At 46.9% G+C, this 18225-nt stretch overlaps 2 protein-coding genes across 4 annotated transcripts; one reads left to right on the plus strand and one right to left on the minus strand.

Annotated features, from left to right (window-relative positions):
* Positions 1–654: 654 nt before the first annotated feature.
* Positions 655–8524, minus strand: TERF2IP (TERF2 interacting protein; the record flags this gene model as incomplete). 2 transcript variants are annotated; one of them, XM_083626529.1, is made up of 3 exons in its annotated part: positions 655–5025; positions 6214–6284; positions 7927–8524. In XM_083626529.1, 3 exons carry the CDS (start codon positions 8522–8524, stop codon positions 4564–4566), a joined length of 1131 nt encoding a protein of 376 aa, XP_083482655.1. In that variant the 3' UTR covers positions 655–4563. The 2 variants fall into 2 exon arrangements, with proteins under 2 accessions (XP_083482655.1, XP_083482654.1); XM_083626528.1 differs by having other exon boundaries at positions 6214–6287.
* Positions 8115–17706, plus strand: KARS1 (lysyl-tRNA synthetase 1). Of its 2 annotated transcripts, none has more exons than XM_083626491.1 (14): positions 8115–8967; positions 9197–9329; positions 9765–9930; positions 10295–10388; positions 10746–10932; positions 11049–11174; positions 12375–12494; positions 13169–13331; positions 13437–13610; positions 14012–14097; positions 14589–14674; positions 16198–16324; positions 17011–17154; positions 17508–17706. In XM_083626491.1, the coding sequence occupies exons 1-14, from the start codon at positions 8906–8908 to the stop codon at positions 17592–17594; spliced, it is 1755 nt and encodes a 584-aa protein (XP_083482617.1). In that variant the 5' UTR covers positions 8115–8905; the 3' UTR covers positions 17595–17706. The 2 variants fall into 2 exon arrangements, with proteins under 2 accessions (XP_083482617.1, XP_083482616.1); XM_083626490.1 differs by having other exon boundaries at positions 8727–9108.
* The last annotated feature ends 519 nt before the right edge of the window (positions 17707–18225 follow it).

Consider the following 18225-nt stretch of genomic DNA (forward strand, 5'->3'; position numbering starts at 1 on the left):
TGGGAAATAAGCTCAATAACTGTCAGTCTGGCTAACTGGCAGACATCTCATACAAACCTGAGCATAGAGGCACCCAGAGACTTCCCCAGATCCTACAAAGGCAGAGTCAAGGGCCGTTTCTGTGCAGGGGCCAGTGCAGAAATGTAGCCCCCACAATGCCTTCAACTCAAGAGAGTAACTGAGGAAGATTGGGAGGGGGGCTACAAATGAGAGGATTTCTGCGCTTCTGTGGTCCCCCCATTGAAATTCTTAAAAGAAGAAAAAATAAGATAACTTACAGTTGAAAGTGTTATTTTCTGGTTTAACATTGTGAGCATAAGCACTTAAAATATTTTTTCCCTAACTTTGTTCTCTGGAAATTTTGAAATCCCATCATTAAAATCAATTCCTTTTGCTACTTTGTTTTCAATTGACAAGATGGCTAAGCCAGAGAGCTTTGCCATTCCCTGTGGGAATGTTCAGGGAGGCAGGAGAGGATATATTGTTTAATTATATCCTTCCCAACTTGTGTTAACAAGTTCTATGATTTAACAGAGTAACGTTCCCCTTTTAAACTTACACAGCGGATAGATTTGCCAGGCTTGCATAAGCCTCTAAAATAAGTTTCCTGGTAATTCCCCTTTCTTCCCTCTTAAAAGAATAGACACGACACAGTTTTGTATAAAAGTATATAAAATAGTTTACTCACATTCTGTTCACAGAAGGATCCTAGAAGGCAGACTTAAGTTACAAGATATATACACCTGGAATCTATGCATGTCAAAGTCTGAGACATTGTTTAAATATTTTATTTTGTATATTCATAGTCTGTTTTTTGATCTGAAAAATCTACTAGGTGGCTCATAATTGATTTTAAATCCACAGCTTGGCTGGAACTAGAAATGGCTTCAGCCCCCCTGGTGGATTATCTACACTGGGAACAAGATACTGGGAGTGTGCCCCTTTTGGCTCTGACCCTCAATTGCATATTATAGTAACCCAATAATTACATTTTATCCTCACAACAACACTGTGAGGTAGGTTAGGCTGAGAGACTGACCTGAAGTCACCTAGCAGGTTTCATGCCTGAGCAGAGCTACAAGGTCCTAGTCCAACACTTTAACCACTACACCACACTGGCTCATGACTGGATCAGCCAGCGTCAGTCTAGCTAGCCCAGAATACTGGTTCCAATAGTGGCCAGCTGGAAGGAAGCAAAGAATGGCTTATACAGGAAATGTTGTACAGAGGCTCATGTTTCCTCATGCTATGATTATGAGAATGGAAAAGGCTGCTGAGATGGGGATTTTGTGGAAGGACTAGGAAACAGGAGCCTGTCTGGCCCTATGCATGTTATGCATGTTTGCTGGTGTGATTTTTACAGTTACTGGGGCTTACTCCCATTTGCACTCACTTCCTCTACTTTTTCTGTTGCCTCCCTTACTTCAAACTACTACTGTATATAGACAGCAAACGCATTATGGCAGGGCAAATTTATCTTGTTGCTCTATAATGCTTGATGCCCATAAACAATGCATGGTGCCCATGATGCAGACCCTTCGAGTGTCACTATTTTCCAGTGACAGTCCCAGATTTACAGAAGCCACCCCATTTTCTGATTTGATCCTGGAATGCCCCACTTTTCCATATAACGTCCCTATTTTCAGTGGAGAAAGGCCATGGAAAGTCACGCGAGCCCCGAGCCAAGGAGATAAGTAACCATACCTTTAGAAAACATCTGAAGGCAGCCTAGTATAGGGAAGCTTTTTAATGTTAAATGTTTCATTATGGTTTTTTATACATATTGGAAGCCAACCAGAGTAGTATTAGTAGTAGCAGTAGTAGCAGCAGTAGTAGTAATGTAATAGGACATCCCTATTTTCTTGGGAGAAATGTTGGAGGGTATGCATGATGTCGCTGCATAAACACCAGCGACAAATTTAAGGAAGTTGGCTTTAGCGCACATGAGAGGAGAACAAGTCCATTTTCTGGGCTGTTTTTCCTCCCCACTGAGATTTGCAGTTAACAGAGCTGCTCGAGAGAAGACGCCCACCTGCCCGCCACCCCCTGAATCTCCCTGGGTGGGGGAAAGGAGAAGGCAGGCGGGGGGAGGGGTGTGGGAAATAGAACAGCGTGCTCCCGCGCACGTTGCTCCTGCCTCTGCCTGATCCCAAACCGGAGGCGCGTTCCCAGTCCAAGGCGACGCATGTACAGCCAGGCTGTCATGCGGCCTCCCTGAGGAGGGGGGCTGGTGTCCTGGAGATTCGGGCTTGCACTGACCTCTCCCCACCCTCAGCCTCCACCCCCACCACACTCTACTTCTTCTTTGACACCAGAGCAACCAGCAGTGGCGGCAGAAGGAGCGTGGCAGCGTTGTTTGCCCGAAGTCACTTGGGGGCCGGGAGCGGGCGCGTTGAGCATTCTGTCACCCCCCTCATGATGGCACCCAGGGCGACCTGCCCCCACTGCCACCCACTTCCTACACCACTAATCCTGAGACCTCTGCAAAGAAGTGTAATTTAGTCTTGAAGAATTCATGGTTAGCTTCTGTGTGAAAAGCCCTCTAATGAAGTTCACACATCTGATCTGTTTCAATAACAAAGTTCACATCAAGCCTGGTTCCAATCAATGTGGTTGCTGTTCTACTTGCTTCAGCGAGGTATGGCTGGATACAAGATGACCAAATTAGCCATTTCCTTTTAGGGTTTATGACAATCCACATGTGCTCTTATTTATATAAGATTTTTACAGTCCAAATTAATTTTGCAGTGGAGACTTGCATCAGTCCTAACAGTGCTCCCTTTTTCTGTTTTCCACTACCATTAAAGACCATTTTTGTCATGGTTTCCTGCCATCTCCTTCCATCTCTGCTGATGTTTTCTACCATTTACAGCAGTTTTCCACCTGCCTCATAGACACAATACTGAACGTCAACACCCTGGTTGCTCCCACATTTTCTTTGAGAAGTTAGAATGTTCATGAAGATTCCACAACATCACCATCATACAGGGCAGGGATGGCCAAAAGTGATGATCAGATAGAATGTATTCATTTCATAGCATAACCTTTTGAGGCTGGCGAGTGCCACATCTATTCCTAGTAGGAGCCTTTGATAATGCCTTAAGGGCCAGTTCATGGATGAGTGATCAAGTTTAAGAGCACGTGAAAACGTATATACTTTGGCAGTGGCCAGTGTGGCTCTAGTCAGCTGTGTAAACCTCCTTAATCTGGCTGATTGATCTTTTAGAGCTCCAGGATGTTTGTATTTCACAAAACTCTTGAAAAACCTGTCAAAGAGATAAGTTACTGTTGGCACCTATAACACTTTTTTGCCGCATGATTTGGACAGAACATTCAGAGGATGTGGCATTTAATGAGGAAGGGAGCACAGACAGATTCTGTTCACTCATTTGTTCCATACCTGGCTGTTCAGCTATGATTTCTCTTTCCTTACCAACTCAAGGAAGCCAGTGCCACACACAGAGACCTGAATACATACCTATATTTACTGTACCTCTATCCAAGGTGCATTTGCCATGATGTGGCAGAAATTTATCACATACTCCAATACCATCATACAAGTTGTTTGCCCTTCTCTACATCTATTTTTAAAAAATTAAGTCTGCAGCCTCTGTGTCATCGGCTACCTTATTTTAACTAGATAAACTACCCTTAAAAAATAGATAGAGTTTTTAGGTGGGTTTTTGTTGTTGCTGCTGTTATTGATTTTCAATTTTTGTATCTTTATTTTTAGATCTTACAGTGATTTGTGTGGGAATTGTTCAATTATGGATGTGTTTTATTTATTGTTTATGACTAGTTTTGTTATGTTTTGATTATGTAAATCTTTTCATGTTCATGTACGAAAGGCGGCATACAAATTAGATGATGATGATGATTAAATGTTCTTCTACAAGAAATCCCAGGCTGGTGTCTGAATAGCCAAGATGATGAGCAATACTATGCATTTGCTACAGGACATGTAGGTGCTCCCCCTCAGCACTCTTGTTAGCCTAAATGATGGGGGTGGGGTGTATGCGTATCTATCTAAGTGGGTGTGTTCTGGCTCCAGAAATCATTCCAGTGACTAAGTGCATCAGTGCTACTGAATATTCTTGACTGGATGGAAGTACTTCTGGAGAGAGGAATGGGGGTGGGATGACCCCACAGGAAGACCCAAGCAATGCTCCAACTTTAGGGGATTGGCTAAAGTCGAGCCAAAAATGTGTGGCTGTCTGTTGCCAAGTACCTCAGAATCAGCCACTGCCACACCTAAGTTCCAACTTAAGGCAAGCTGGCGAAGGGAGAATAAAGAGGCTGATTGTACCAGGTCCACAGAAATCTCCTGTGAAGTAAATAAAGGCTTTGTGTACAAATGGAAGTGAGGAGAAGGAAAGTCTCAAAGAACAGTGTCTCCATCACAACAGCTTGCTGTGCTTTCAGTCACAGAAGACAGTAACCGCAGGTTGCTGGCCTCCAGAGACTTTCCCTCTAGCCTGACACTCAGAAAACTCCCTCTGAAGAAATGTGTGTGAGAAAGAAGAAGTTTGCTTCCCTCCTACAGTAAACCATGGCTGTTGCAAGCTAACTTTTCCTGAATGCCACACGCCTGTTCACATTCTCCGCTCCATATTTTGCCACTAGCTTGCTTCTGAGGTCTTCATCCCCCTTCAGCAAGTCCACATCATCCTGCCTGCTCCAAAGAGGGCAGCCACCCAAGGACTGCCCCGTCTGCAGGCAACACTCCACAGCTGCCACTTCCCCACTGTTTTTCAAAAAAGCTTGTGTCACAGTTGTCAGGTCCACATCAAACTTCTCCATGAAATGCTTTATGTCCTCCACTGCCGTGGCCACCTCCACAGCTGAGAGAGCTGCAGGCTGCTGCTCTGCCACTGGGGGCTGGCTTGGGGGCTCAGCAGAATCTCCACCAGATACAAACTCAAGCACCCTGATTTTGGGATTAGGAGGTGCTTCTTCTTCAGAGGTCTTGAGCTCCATGTGTTCTGAAAAGGTGTCTTCTGTGGAGCTGGGGCTCTCACTGTCTCCCTGGAAGGAAGGTGAATTAGGACAGTTCAAGATCATTGTTTCTTTCTAAATTTTGTAAGTCTATAAAATTGCAGATTGTCAGTTTCTGGGGCCTGGTAAATCTGCCAGGTGGACAAAGTTGACCAGGGGCGCCCCTTCCCCACTAGAGTCCTTCAGCACTGCAGAGGCACTGCTTTTCTCTAATCAGCTTGAAGCAAATTAAAGGGAAAGCTGCTTGGGTCTTACTCACAAGTAGCCCCACCAGTCATGAGTCAGGCTGGGCTGCAGGTAAAGGTGGGCATCGAGGCTCAAGGCTCCCACTAATGGTTTATAAGCCTCAGAGACAGTCAGGAAAAGAGCCAGAGCACGCCTCTTTTGGGAACACGCCTCTTTTGGGAGCATATAATACGGTAACCAGAGTGTGGTAGAGGTGGGTTATATTTTCCCCAACCCACCCCCACAGTTGAGCAGGGCTTCTCTGGTCTGAAAGAAGGCAGAGAGAGGAGTGCAGCCCTGCTCCTGAAGGCAACAAGGAACAGCTGCTTCAACTCTGAAGAGTGAGAGACCCCACAGCTGCAACACTAGACAACACATACTTGCTATAGTGCAGAATGGTCTAGCAATCAGCAAAGGTGAAATAGAAACATTAATCAGAAGCCTCCTTCAGCAGCTTCTACCTCTGAAATGGTTCCTGTTTAGCAGGCTGCATCATTAGTTAATTGGTTAATCCCTGTTCCCCATGTGCGGGAAGTGGGGAGGTTAATGACTAGTTCCTTCTCTGAAGCTGCAAGGAGCATTTTTCCAATTAAAAGCACATGACAATCCTGAAATGCCTCAAGGGTGTTTACTGGCATGCATGCACACACCACAGACTGACACTGCAATTGGGGTGTGTGTTGGATTGCTACAAATACGGTCTGAAAAAATATAAGGGGACAAGACTGGAATGAACATGTTGGCACACAGCACTGCCTATATCACCCAGAAAGAAGTGCCTTAATGAAACCTAGCAATTCCAGGCTAAATAGCCAGTGACAAACAAGTTACATTTGCCAATGTCCAAGGCCAAATATGTCAAATAAATGTAATCAGTTCTGCTTTTAGTCATTCTATAAGCTATGCTGAAACACTCAGTGGCATCTTATGCGAAGGCATCTGTACCCCATTGTCTTCAAATTCTTTGTTAGCTGTCTGGAAAATGCTATGTACCTTTGGTCCTTCCGCAGTGTGGCTTTGATCCTCTGGCTGGGGGACATCCTTGACTTCCTCACTTTGGGAGGCTGCTAAAGACAAAGGTATGTTGAGGTTCACTGCGACAAATGTCATCCAAGCCACATTTCCCACCCTTGTGATGATGCACCAACTACCACCTTGGTGCCATGGGTCCTTGAAAAATGGGAGAAGGAAATGGCAGCTTCAGGTCCTGAAGCCCCACTGGCCTCAGCTAGCTAATGGAACAGGGAATGATGGGTTTTTCCGACTCTTGATTTATTTATTCCCCGCCCCACCCCCCATATGTAAGGTTGCGATTGTGCAGCTAAAGTGAGTGTAAGCTGCAGGCCCACTGCACTGCAAAAAAGCCCTCTTTTCCAGAGGAAACAAAGGGTCAGTTAGGCTGGGGACTGAGATATGAAAGCTAGGAGCTAAATGGCACCTTAAACCTAGGTTATGGGTGCAACAACAGAATGTCTAGGCATGCTTTTTAATAACAAGAATACAAAGCTGAAAAGGAACGAACTGCAGCTAAAATATTATGTTCAGTTTTCCCATAGTCGTCCTTCCCCTGCCCACCCCCCTAATACTCTTATGAGGGTCTCTTCTCCAGTCTTCAGAGAATAACTGGATGTGGGGAGGCAGAAAAAGGTCCTGCTTTCCTTCCACTTTGCAGTTTTAATCTGAAATCTTTAGGCGCAGTACTGCACCCAGAGCTCAGAAACTGCTCACGCGAATGAAATTCCCTGTCACAAAATGCACCTAAAACAATGGCAGTTTTGAACACTGGCTGGGGAAGACCCTCACACAAGTGAGAAGGAGCAGCACTGAACAGGCAAGAAGCCCGAGGATTTAAAGAATCCTAAGAGTAGAGTGAATCCCCCTCCAAAGGGGCAGGCAATCCAGAGGCAAGGGGATCATGGACTGGGAAACTGGAGCCTGGGGTGGGGGGGAATACTCAAAGACAGTAGGGAGTTGAACAAGGGTAGTGGGGAAGAGGAGAGGAGTGAAAGGGGTGTGTGTGCATGAAACACTTGCACACTCACAGTGGAAGTACTTGGCAGGTCACCAGCAGGCAGAAGCAGTAGCTTGAAAGCATATGAGATGTTATGGCAGGCAGAAGCCCAGTATTGACCCAAGGCAGGACTGAGAAGGAAGGAGGAAGCTACTTTAATAGATTTTGAATTATGTCCCCATGATAGGGCTTGGAGGCAAAAAAAGGTGTGAAGAGAAGGGAGAAGGCAGGAGGAAAGAACCCCAAAGGGAGAATTTTGCCCGTGGGGGCTCCTTTGGCCAACACTTGGCCAAAGTTTCATTTCCGGGCAATATAGAAGCCCAGAGGGGACAACAACCTGCAAGATGAGTGGTAGTATTTTGACAACCAGGAAGGTGGAAGCAGGAGGTGGGCCAGGGTGCCCCAGGCAAGTTGCTTCACCATAGTGTAGCAGTGATGCCAGATATGGCCGGCTAGTGGCTAGCTGAACCTTGCTGCCTTCTGGCTAGGAAAGCATCCTTCTGCCAGGCCTTACTGGTCCTGACTGGCAGCAGTGACTCTCTGTATGGCTTCAGGCAGGACTCCTTCCCAGCCCTAGATGGAGATGATGCCAGGGTCTGAACCAGGGACACTTTCTGCATGCCAAGCAGGTGCTCTGATCCTGTGCTGCGGCAGAAGGCCTTTTGGCCCACTCCAGCTAAAGCAGCCCTGCTTACCAGCAGCAGATTCAGACGAGCTTCTGAGCTTGCGTCTCTGGGCAGGCAGGCAGAGGTCTTCCTTGCCCCGCAAGTGCTTCAGGTAGCGGTCGCGCATGGCCTGCCAGGAGTGCCGCGTGACCCGGGCCTTCTCCATCTCCTTCCAGACAGCGTTGCCACTGCCGGCTGCCTGCCTGCCGCTGCTGCCTCTCTTGCTCCTCTGCAGGTGCAGCAGGATGGCCTGGTCTTCCACCTCGCTGAAAGGCAGGCGGCCCTCGGCAGCGCCCGTGTCCGCGGTGACCGGCGGTGGTTGCAGGCGGTATGTCTCCAGCGGCAGGAGCTCCTGGCGGGCCACGCAGTCGGCGACGTAGCTGGCGGAGATGAAGACCCCCGAGGTTCTCGGCGGCACCTCTCCCGGCCGGGCCAGCAGCACCGCGCACGGCTCCTGCACGCGGCACAGGCGCCCGCCGTGGCGCACGATCAGCGGGGCCAGCTCCACCTTGGCCGCCCCGGGGCGCACGTAGAAGCTCAGGGGGCTGCCGTCCTCCCGCTGGAAGAACAGCCGAGGCTGCGGGGCAGAGCCATCCGGCTCACCCTCGGCCTCCGCTGTGCCCAGCATCGTCCGGACAGCTAGGGCTGCAGCGAAAGGACGAGCCCCGCGACCGGCTGCTCGGGCCCCCAATTCCCACCCGACGCCGCCTACGGGCTGCTCTGCCCGGAAAGGAAATGGCACTCTGCACGCGCTCAGGGGCACCCGCGTGCTCAGATTAGGGGCGGGGCGATTTGACCCGTTGCACTCCGCCCACTCCTCCCTTCAACGGCGGCGGCAACGTACCGGAAAGTTTCCTTTTGCAGCCGCCGCGCTCCAGTTTGCGCAGACGCGGACGGTGCTTCGTCGAGGAAGGGCGTGGCGCCGCTTGCGGTAAAAGCTGCTGCTGACCCAGAAGTGCTTTCGCTTTTGTTTCCTGTGGGGTGGAAGAAGCACCTGTCGGCCCTGAAGATGGCGGCGCCCGCCACGACGAGCCCTCTGGACGGCGAGGCCGAGCCCCGCCTCAGCAAGAAGTGAGTGCCGGAGCCGGCCGCCGCGGCCTCTGTTATGCTCGGCGGGGCGGCGGCAACGTGGCGGCGGCTGCTGGGTCTCCGCCCGGCCTGGCCGCTGCGGAGCTTCTGCGGGAGCAGGCAGGCGCTTGGCGGGCAGGCGAGGTCGGTGTCTGGCCCGCTGGGTGGGGTCTTGGTTGCGGGGAAGGGCCGCGGGGAAGGGAAGCGCCGCTGACTCTCGGTTCCCTTTCAGCGAGCTGAAAAGGCGCCTGAAGGCCGAGAAGAAAGTGGCCGAGAAGCAGGCAAAGCAGAAGGAGCAGGCAGAGAAGCTGCCGCCAAAGTCCGCCGCCTGCGCGGCCGAGGACGAGGAAAACCTCGACCCCAACGTGAGAAGCTGCCTTCGCCGATGCTACCCAAGCCGGGCGGGGGCGGGGGGGGGACTAAGTGGGTGGCTTGACGGAGAGGGACCCGTTGTGGGTTGGGGATCTGTGAGTGGCTCCGGCCTGGGGCTTCGCCCAGCTGGTTGTTGGGCAAAAAAGTGGGTCCCTTGGGCCAGAGCTTCTGCCAGATAAAGCTCCCTGATCTGCGCCCACGGTTAAGACACTGCTTGGGTGGCCTGGTGCAAATGCACCTATGTTATTTCCAAAGGGATCCTCTCCAGGATCTGGCTGAGAGCTTCCCTTGCTGCTTCCAGATCTTGCACTGGAATACTGATGCTTACTGTGAGGTGCTCCTTGTCTTATGTTAAACAAGTTTCTGGGGCCGAATCATCATGTACTAATTTATACATTGTCAAACATCTGTCTCCTTTGTACTGGTAGCAATACTACAAGATCCGCAGTCAGGCCATCCAGCAACTGAGAGGCACTTCTGAAGATCCCTTTCCACACAAGTTCCATGTGGATATCTCACTGTCAGACTTTATAGAAAAGTACAATCACCTACAGGCAGGGGATCATCTTACTGATGTTACAGTGAGACTAGCAGGTAAAGGTTCATGTTGGGATTCTGGGAATGAAAGTGTCACCTTCCCCACATATTTTTTTTTATAGTGAAGACTTAGTGCAGTGCTGTGTGGGTAGTTTTTAAGCAAAAGAAGGAGTGTCACTGATTGCTCCTCTTGCGGGAACAGTGAAGCTGCAGTAAGTTTCATGGAGTTGAAGATATAGGGTGGAATTTGAAGTAAGCAAGGTGGCTTTTGTCCTTCTGTTGCTACAAATTCTGCGCAATTGACCTTTGGTAAGGTCTCAGTGGAAGGTTGTATGTTGTGCTGCCATCCAGAACTCATATGTGTTTTCCAGGCTTTTCATTGTAACAGATGGCATTTTTCTTTGTCACTTTTGTCATTTAGGCCGGATTCATGCCAAACGAGCCTCTGGAGGAAAGTTGATATTTTATGATCTTCGTGGGGAGGGAGTTAAGTTGCAAGTTATGGCAAACTCCAGGTAAACAACATTTAACTGCTTTTGTCTGTTATTGCCTTCTGTGAGTCCCAGTGGTGGGGCAGAAAGGAACTGAAAATGAAAGTATGATGTCCTTGGGCCTCCCGAATTGTTTTAAGGATATTGTCCTAAGGGAACTTCCTTTCTGGCTCACTTTACACATTCTAGAAAGCTCTTACAATGGGTTATATTCCAACTAATTTTAATTTGTATTAGACCCATTGATATTAACGGACCTAAGTTAACTATATCCATTCATTTCAAAGGGTCTGCTCTACATATGACTAACTGGGGTTGGGGAAATGCTTGCCAAAAAGAGTTGTTTTAGTAAAATATTTTTTAATCCTCCCCCACCCCCAGAAACTACAAATCTGAAGAGGAATATATGCACATTAACAACAAGCTTCGTCGTGGGGACATTATTGGGGTCCAAGGGAACCCTGGCAAGACAAAGAAAGGGGAACTGAGCATCATTCCGTATCAAATCACCCTCCTAGCTCCATGCCTTCACATGCTACCTCATCTTCATTTTGGGCTGAGAGACAAGGTATCTTACTTGAAGCTGCTGTTTCAGTAGCTCAATTGATAACCTCTGAGGTTATCCGGTGTACTTTGGTTTTCCTTTGGTATGTTTTATGCTCTAAATCTAGCCATTGTTTGCAGGAAACCAGATTTCGGCAGAGATACCTGGATTTAATTCTTAATGACTTTGTAAGGCAAAAATTCATAGTCCGAGCAAAAATGATAACATACCTTCGAAGCTTCCTAGATGAATTGGGCTTTTTGGAGGTAAGCATTGTGTGCATAGATAGTGCTATATGTTACTCCTACTACTTCACTTTCATCGTATTCCTAGTTATTAGTGTGGTTTTTTAAAAAAAATCTGATTGGCTCCTCTGAAAGTGGGATGTTGGACTAAAGATGCCTCTTTTGGCTACATATTCTTTTAAAGCTTGGTGTTCCTTGAGTTGAAAGAGCATACAAGAGGACCTTGTTTTCTATTTAATGAAATGTAGAAAAGGATATAGTGTGTGTTGGGCTTTATTCACATGTAACAGTAAACTGAGGTTTGAATCTACACCATAATGTGTACACAGTTTGAGATCTCACATTTTACTCCTTCCTTTGTTCAGTTGGGAGTAAAAAAAGTGTGCTAGCATGGTGTCTGAATTTGTGCTCTTGATTTGTTCATTTCTAAATAAATGTAGAAAAACCACAATGTGAGGCCAAGAATTGTATTTGGTTTTCCAGTTGTGGTTTGTTTGCGAGAGACAACCCATGAGTGCTGGATAAGGTGTGATTCATGGGTTGTTGCTCCCAGCTGGCTGGAGGGAAGAACAAAATAGCAGCACCATGTAGCTTGCATTTATGCCATAATGCGCACACACTTTGGCTTCATGGCACTTGGTCTCTTGGCCTTAATACCAGAGAAAAAGCATTCTGAAGAGTTTTTGTTTGAGAGATGTAGTTTTTTTAATTAATGCTGTGTTGCAGATGCACCAACTAATAATAATAATAACAATAACAAAAATTGGCAGATCCAAAAGGAAGACGAAATACAGCAGAGAGAGCCAACCCCACCCACAAAATATAAAATAATTTATTTATAGATAGGAGTAGCACTTTCACTGAAGTTCACACTAAAAAGTGGGGTAAGATTGCACATTCCCACCTCTGGAACACCCAACTTTCAATCATTTGTCGTCCTCCCACAATACCCATAGAGTCAAAAAGCAAAACAGAAGGGGCTGGTGTGCTTACCTTAGCGTGACCCAAAAGGCTTATAATTTCTGACCCTTGTCAGCCAGGCAGCTATATTTGTTCTTGCTTGTCTTTTTCCATTAAACCTGAAGCCTTTGGAGGTTGGGTCAGGAGTCTCAGTTCTCAAGTACATGCCTCAGAAAATCAACTTTGAAGGTGGGGGCTACTGTGTGGCATGAGAGAGCCAATGAATCATTTGTAATTCATGTTTGCTTGTTCTTTGATTAGATTGAGACTCCCATGATGAACATCATACCTGGAGGGGCTGTGGCAAAGCCTTTTATCACCCACCACAATGAGCTGGACATGGACTTGTACATGAGAATAGCACCAGAACTCTACCACAAGGTGACAAAGAGGATAAAATACATTCACTCTGTTGGTCTGATGCACCAAAAATGTCTGAATATTTCACAACATCCCCTTTTTGCTTAATGTGCAAACTGAGGCCAGAACTGATTAAAGTACACATTTCAGAAAGTTCAGAGGAATAACTTCTGCATAAGAATGCCACGAGGATGGAGGTTTTTGAAGGCTGTGCATCTCTCGTACTGATGGGCCTATTGAACTGCCCAAGCAGTTGAGTCGTGTCACACCATTGGGTGGACATGGAGACCAACTTGCGCTGATTATGACAGCAGATGTTTCATTACTTTTGTATGAACTGCAGAAAACACATTTGCATTATGTTCTTGGTACCGTCCCCACACCCTTGTCCTCCACTGGTTTCTGTTGAAATATTTGGGTCAAGTTCTGCTGTTCATATTGAGATGCAAATTATTCCATGTAACACTGGATTATATCCCCCCCCCCAAGTTATTTACATGTTTCCTCTCAGTCTTCTGGATTCCTTCTTACTCACAGATTAGTTATTGGCCCTGGTTGGGGGAAGCTAGGAGAGTCCTGGTGGAGTGGGCCCTGAGGTGGTCTTAGTCACAGGGTTTGGTTCTAAGACCTGTTTAGGTACAAAACAAATGCCCCTTCACAAAGCAGATGGGTCCAACTGTCTTCGTGTTTTGTAGATGTTAGTGGTTGGCGGAATAGACCGGGTCTATGAAATTGGGCGCCAGTTCCGGAATGAAGGCATTGATTTAACTCACAACCCAGAGTTCACAACCTGTGAATTTTACATGGCATATGCAGACTACCATGACTTGATGGAGATCACAGAACAAATGCTCTCAGGTTGGTGACCACAATATTGAAGAAGGGGGTGGAGACAAGATCTTTGTGAGAATTTGAGCAGTAAACAGACATGAATAGGCATAAAGGGGAGCTCTTCTCTTGCAGGGATGGTGAAACACATCACTGGCGGCTACAAGGTAACGTACCACCCTGAAGGCCCAGATGGTCAGGCCTATGAGATAGACTTCACACCACCCTTCCGCAAAATTAGTATGGTGGATGAGCTGGAGAAAATATTGGGAGTGACTTTTCCTGCTGCAGATCAGTTTAATACAGAAGGTAAAATAAGACAAATATTGATTTGTTTGTAGCAGTTCGTTTTATGTTGAGAACATACAAGAGAAGTAAAATATACTAGGTGCCAAGGTCCTTATATTGAGTATGAGAACAGGCTTGGAGTGTTTCTCTGCCTCATCTGGGCTGCTCTTAGGGTGGGGGGGGGGTAGTGTAGCAGATTGCTAAGAGGGATGGGTAGGTTTTTTTGGGGGGGGGTTAATGTTATTCTAGCTCTGAATTGATACTACTTTTGCCAATGGCTTTCATACTGTTTGCTTTGTAATTGCTGGTGGCCATTACCATTCCCAGTGATGGAAAAATGCAAGTGGTTCCAGCCCTCCTCATGCATCTAGGTAAGGGATTCAGGCAGGGGCGTCACTAATATCTCCATATTGTGCACACAGAAACTCGTAAATTCTTTGATGCTATCTGTGAAGAGAGGGGGATTGAATGCCCGCCCCCCCGGACTACAGCCAGGCTCCTTGATAAGGTAAGGGGCCTTTGTAATCTCTGTTAACTTTTGCGTTCTCCTGTTCTCTGTCTCTGCTTGACTTGGCCTAGTCAAAATTCTCAAAGTGCCACAGGAAGGAGTGTATTGCACCCCAAAGGCATGTGAGGCAGAGCCCAGAGGGATGGATGGTTGGAGGTGGAGCTTGTTCTACTAAGCCCAGAGGGAGGCAGCTTTTTGGAATTCTTCCGAGGTTTGTGACTTTTTGCTTCTGGACACAGAAGGGTCCTGCTTCCTGATGTTCTATGTGCAAAGTGAATCTAAAAAGTGGACTGCCTACTATGGGAAATGGGTCAGCCCGGAAAGTGTGTCCTCAGAAAGTTTATTTTTTGCTATGGACGTGGCTAAATTCATCAGATGATGAAAAGGATCAGCAGGGTTTTCCCATCTTACGCCACTTTCCAAGACAACAATTGTTTAAAGCAACAGTATGAAGGCTCTCACTCTCTCTTCCATCCCCTCTTGTTTTCCAGTTGGTTGGGGAATGTTTGGAAGTTACGTGCATTAACCCCACATTTATCTGTGATCACCCTCAGATCATGAGTCCTCTGGCGAAATGGTAAGCAGGGAGAAAGGGTGTGTGTGCACTCATATGTTTTGAATGGCTCAGCTGTTTTCTGTGTGTTCTGCAAGCAGGCAGAAATGTATTTTGCTAAGGCAAGTTTTTATGGTTTTCTAGTTTGGTGAGTGTCTTGGGAAAGCTGGATTGGGGGAAATAAGGGTGTTGTGCTCCTTGCCATGTCCTATAAAATAGAATGAACTGGGGGCCACTAGGTGGCGCATCGGAAGATGGCTGACAATAACATCTCTCCGACCCACACGAGGTAATTTGGAGGCTATGATGGGGGTAATTAGCCTCCTTAACCCCCCCAGGATTATGGGGGGGACGGCCCTTGCCTGCTGTGCCCTATACCACCCCCGAATTTGTGGGGGTGGGGGCACTAGGCACAAAGCCCTCCTGTGGGATTCCGGCACTCCTTGATGCCGTCTCTGATCCGCGCCTCTAGTTTGCAAGAATCTTCAAAAGAAACAATTTGGACGAGATAAATTGCACATACTTCAAGGAAAAAGGGGGAGTAAAGACTGCTGACAGAAGAGATCTCTGATAACAAGGCAAGAATAAAATATGAGAAGATACGACAAGATACGGTATTGCAAATGACTGAGGGGGGAGGGGGGGAAAAACCTTCCTTTCTTTTTTATGTGATTTAACAAGAATCCCCTCCCCTAATGAGTCAGAACTTTAAGGACTTAAGCTGTGATTTAAGGCTGTGTGGAGATAAACTTTCGAACCAAAGCAATGTTTCAAGACGAAGCTGGAAAGTTAAGAGTTTTGGAATGACGCAGTTAAAAATGCCGTCGCCATCTTGGGAGGCATTGTTGGAGCTCTTGGGTCTGGGAGGAGAAAGAGAGAAATAGTGCTGTTTACATATCGTGGATTAACTCCTCTGTGGGATTTAAGAGCGAAAAATGCCTGATTTATGATGGAAAGAGTGATGTTATCTACGAAGGAGATATATGGAAACCATCTGGACTTAGATTGGAAGAACGGGAAATTCACACAGGATTATTATATTTGCTTATCGGCTTAAGGAGACTAACAGAAGAGATCTTAAAAGAAAAAGAGAAATTATATGAACAAGATATGATGTGGAAACACCAAGATAAGACTGGATAGAATTATGAACTTTGTCTGGACTGATTTGGACACTAACGCAGTAATAAGAAGATGATTTGAATCCCCCTTTGGATCTTGAAGTATGGGTTCCCCCAACAAAATTTAAAAATTTGGCTTTGTAATTTGGAATTTATGTGATGTGATTTAATTTGATGTGATTGGCCAGTTAATAAAAACTATTTTAAAAAAATAAAAAATAAAATAGAATGAACTACGCAGACCTGATAATCAGATTGTAGAATCTAGAGAAAGTGCAGAAATGTTACATGCATTATAGAGTAGAATTTGTTTAATTAGTCTGTAGACCATATCAAAATCTTTCATTACTTTTCCCCTGCTGCTATCCAGGTGTGTTTGAGTAGCTTGCGGGTCTAAATCTTAGGTCTCCTGTTGTCCCTCTGCAGGCATCGCCTTCGGCCGGGCTTGACAGAACGCTTTGAGCTTTTTGTGATGAAGAAGGAGATCTGCAATGCCTACACAGAATTGAATGATCCTTTTCTGCAGCGGCAGCTTTTTGAAGATCAGGCTAAGGTGTGAAGTTTGCATAGGTGGCCATTTGAGCTGTGCTTTTTTCTGTGAGGCTCTCTGTCCCTGTGTAATGCTAATAATTTGTATCTGTCAAGGGAGGGCCTGCATGTTGCAGGAACCCACCGGAGTTGGGGGTGCCCCTTGGTGATTTTTCCCTTGTGATGAGGCCCTGTAGCAGGAGGATGGATCACCCAGTGTTGGGTGGGAGGGCAGGTGCTGATTTCTACAATGTCGCCCTCAAGCACATGAATGAACAATGGATACTTTGTCCTGTCAAATCTAAACAAATGATGTAGGTAGAAACTGGAGAGATGGCTGAAATAGAGTCATCAGGGCAGTCTTTGCCAACCTAGTGCCCTCCAGATATTTTGTAGAGTTATATGGCCACCAGTTGGCAAAGACTGCCCCCCCAAATGCCTTCTTAACTCCTGTGTGATGTATTTGACTGTGACACACGGAGCCAACATGAACCCCCAGCTCCAAATAAGAGGCTCCATGAGCATATTGGTGGAGTGGCAGGTGTGGGCTCGACCACATTCCCTGTCCCATTGTCCTCTGACTTTGTAGACCCAGCAGCCCATCTCCAGGGGCCTCTTAAAATCTCTTCCCAAGCGAGTTCTATGGCTGCAGGCTCTAGTTTCAAGGATGACCCCTTGGTCCAGCTTTTCATTTCCACCCCCTTCCCCCAGGCAAAAAGTGCAGGTGATGATGAGGCAATGTTTATTGATGAGAACTTCTGCACGGCTCTGGAGTACGGGCTCCCCCCTACAGCAGGCTGGGGCATGGGCATCGACCGCCTAACCATGTTCCTGACTGACTCAAACAACATTAAGGTAGGCACAGACTCTTCGCGAGTTCCTTCCACCAATCCAAGGCCTGCCTGTGCCATATGAGGACTTATGCTTGGTTTTACTGATTACTGTTTTTAGCTATATTATGTACGTGTGTATTTTATATGTTGGAAGCTGCCTGGGATCACCATGTGATAAAGGGTAGCCTATTACAATGAGTATGTGTGAGATGTAAATGACTCTCATTTCAAGTGGTCGTAGTTTGGGACTCTCAACTAATCCATCATTAAAAAGTGCTACAGATCTTGCTACAGTGGCTCTTAGGCCTCCTTATGCAGGAATTGTGGGGGGTGGGGAGAGGTGTTGGTGGTCTAAAATGCCTCTTTCTTTTGCAGGAGGTGTTGCTATTTCCAGCCATGAAACCTGAAGAAAAGAAGAAAGATGCACAATCCAATTCTCCTGCTGATGGGACCTCTGTGTGACCCAAAAGGCTGCATTAGGGGGCAGAGGCTGTCCTAGGCCTTTGAACATGCCAGGGCATGCTTCTGTATTTTACAGTCGTGAATAAAGGAGCTGTGCTATTGCTGTTTGCTATGAATTTGTCCTTTCATGATTTCTGGGGGGAGCATAGAAAGGCCCCCTCCCCTGCGTATGGGGCACAGCAGCTGTGACTGGCCTGGGCCATTATGTCCCCCCTCAGATTCTACTTGTCTTTAACGGTTATTTTGAAAGCACGAAGTGTCTTGGGAATGTCATGCTGTCTTCGGAGCCATATGAAGAATGATGGACATTAGGGAATCTGCTCAGTGTCTGGGCGAATGAGCATAACCATGGTTGCAAACATCAGAAGTAAAATGTCACAGCCCAGCTCCCTGTTGATTTCTAACCAGCATATAGTGAAAGGGGCAGGATGTCAAGAAAGAACCTAGCTTAGTTTGCCGTGGCGTCCACCCAGCTGGGGTCACCTGCCTTTTCCAGATGAAAGGCTATGTTGCTTTCCTTGGCATTTATTATTATGTTGCATTCCTCCAGCTGTCTTGCATTTGTTGCTACTTTCTGAGAAATGGCCTGTGGTGTTAGTATGTTGCCATTATGTGAGCCCTGTTCCCTTTT

This window comes from Podarcis filfolensis (genome assembly GCF_964270895.1).
Source record: "Podarcis filfolensis genome assembly, chromosome: 8".
Classification (NCBI taxonomy): domain Eukaryota; kingdom Metazoa; phylum Chordata; class Lepidosauria; order Squamata; family Lacertidae; genus Podarcis; species Podarcis filfolensis.

Bases quoted from the DNA above. Each gene is read 5' to 3' on its own strand.
- KARS1 (XM_083626490.1), top strand. From the start codon at position 9,002: ATGCTCGGCGGGGCGGCGGCAACGTGGCGGCGGCTGCTGGGTCTCCGC. The intron at 10,389-10,745 runs GTAAACAACATT...CCCCACCCCCAG, and splicing joins CAAGTTATGGCAAACTCCAG to AAACTACAAATCTGAAGAGG. The intron at 14,098-14,588 runs GTAAGGGGCCTT...CTTGTTTTCCAG, and splicing joins CAGCCAGGCTCCTTGATAAG to TTGGTTGGGGAATGTTTGGA.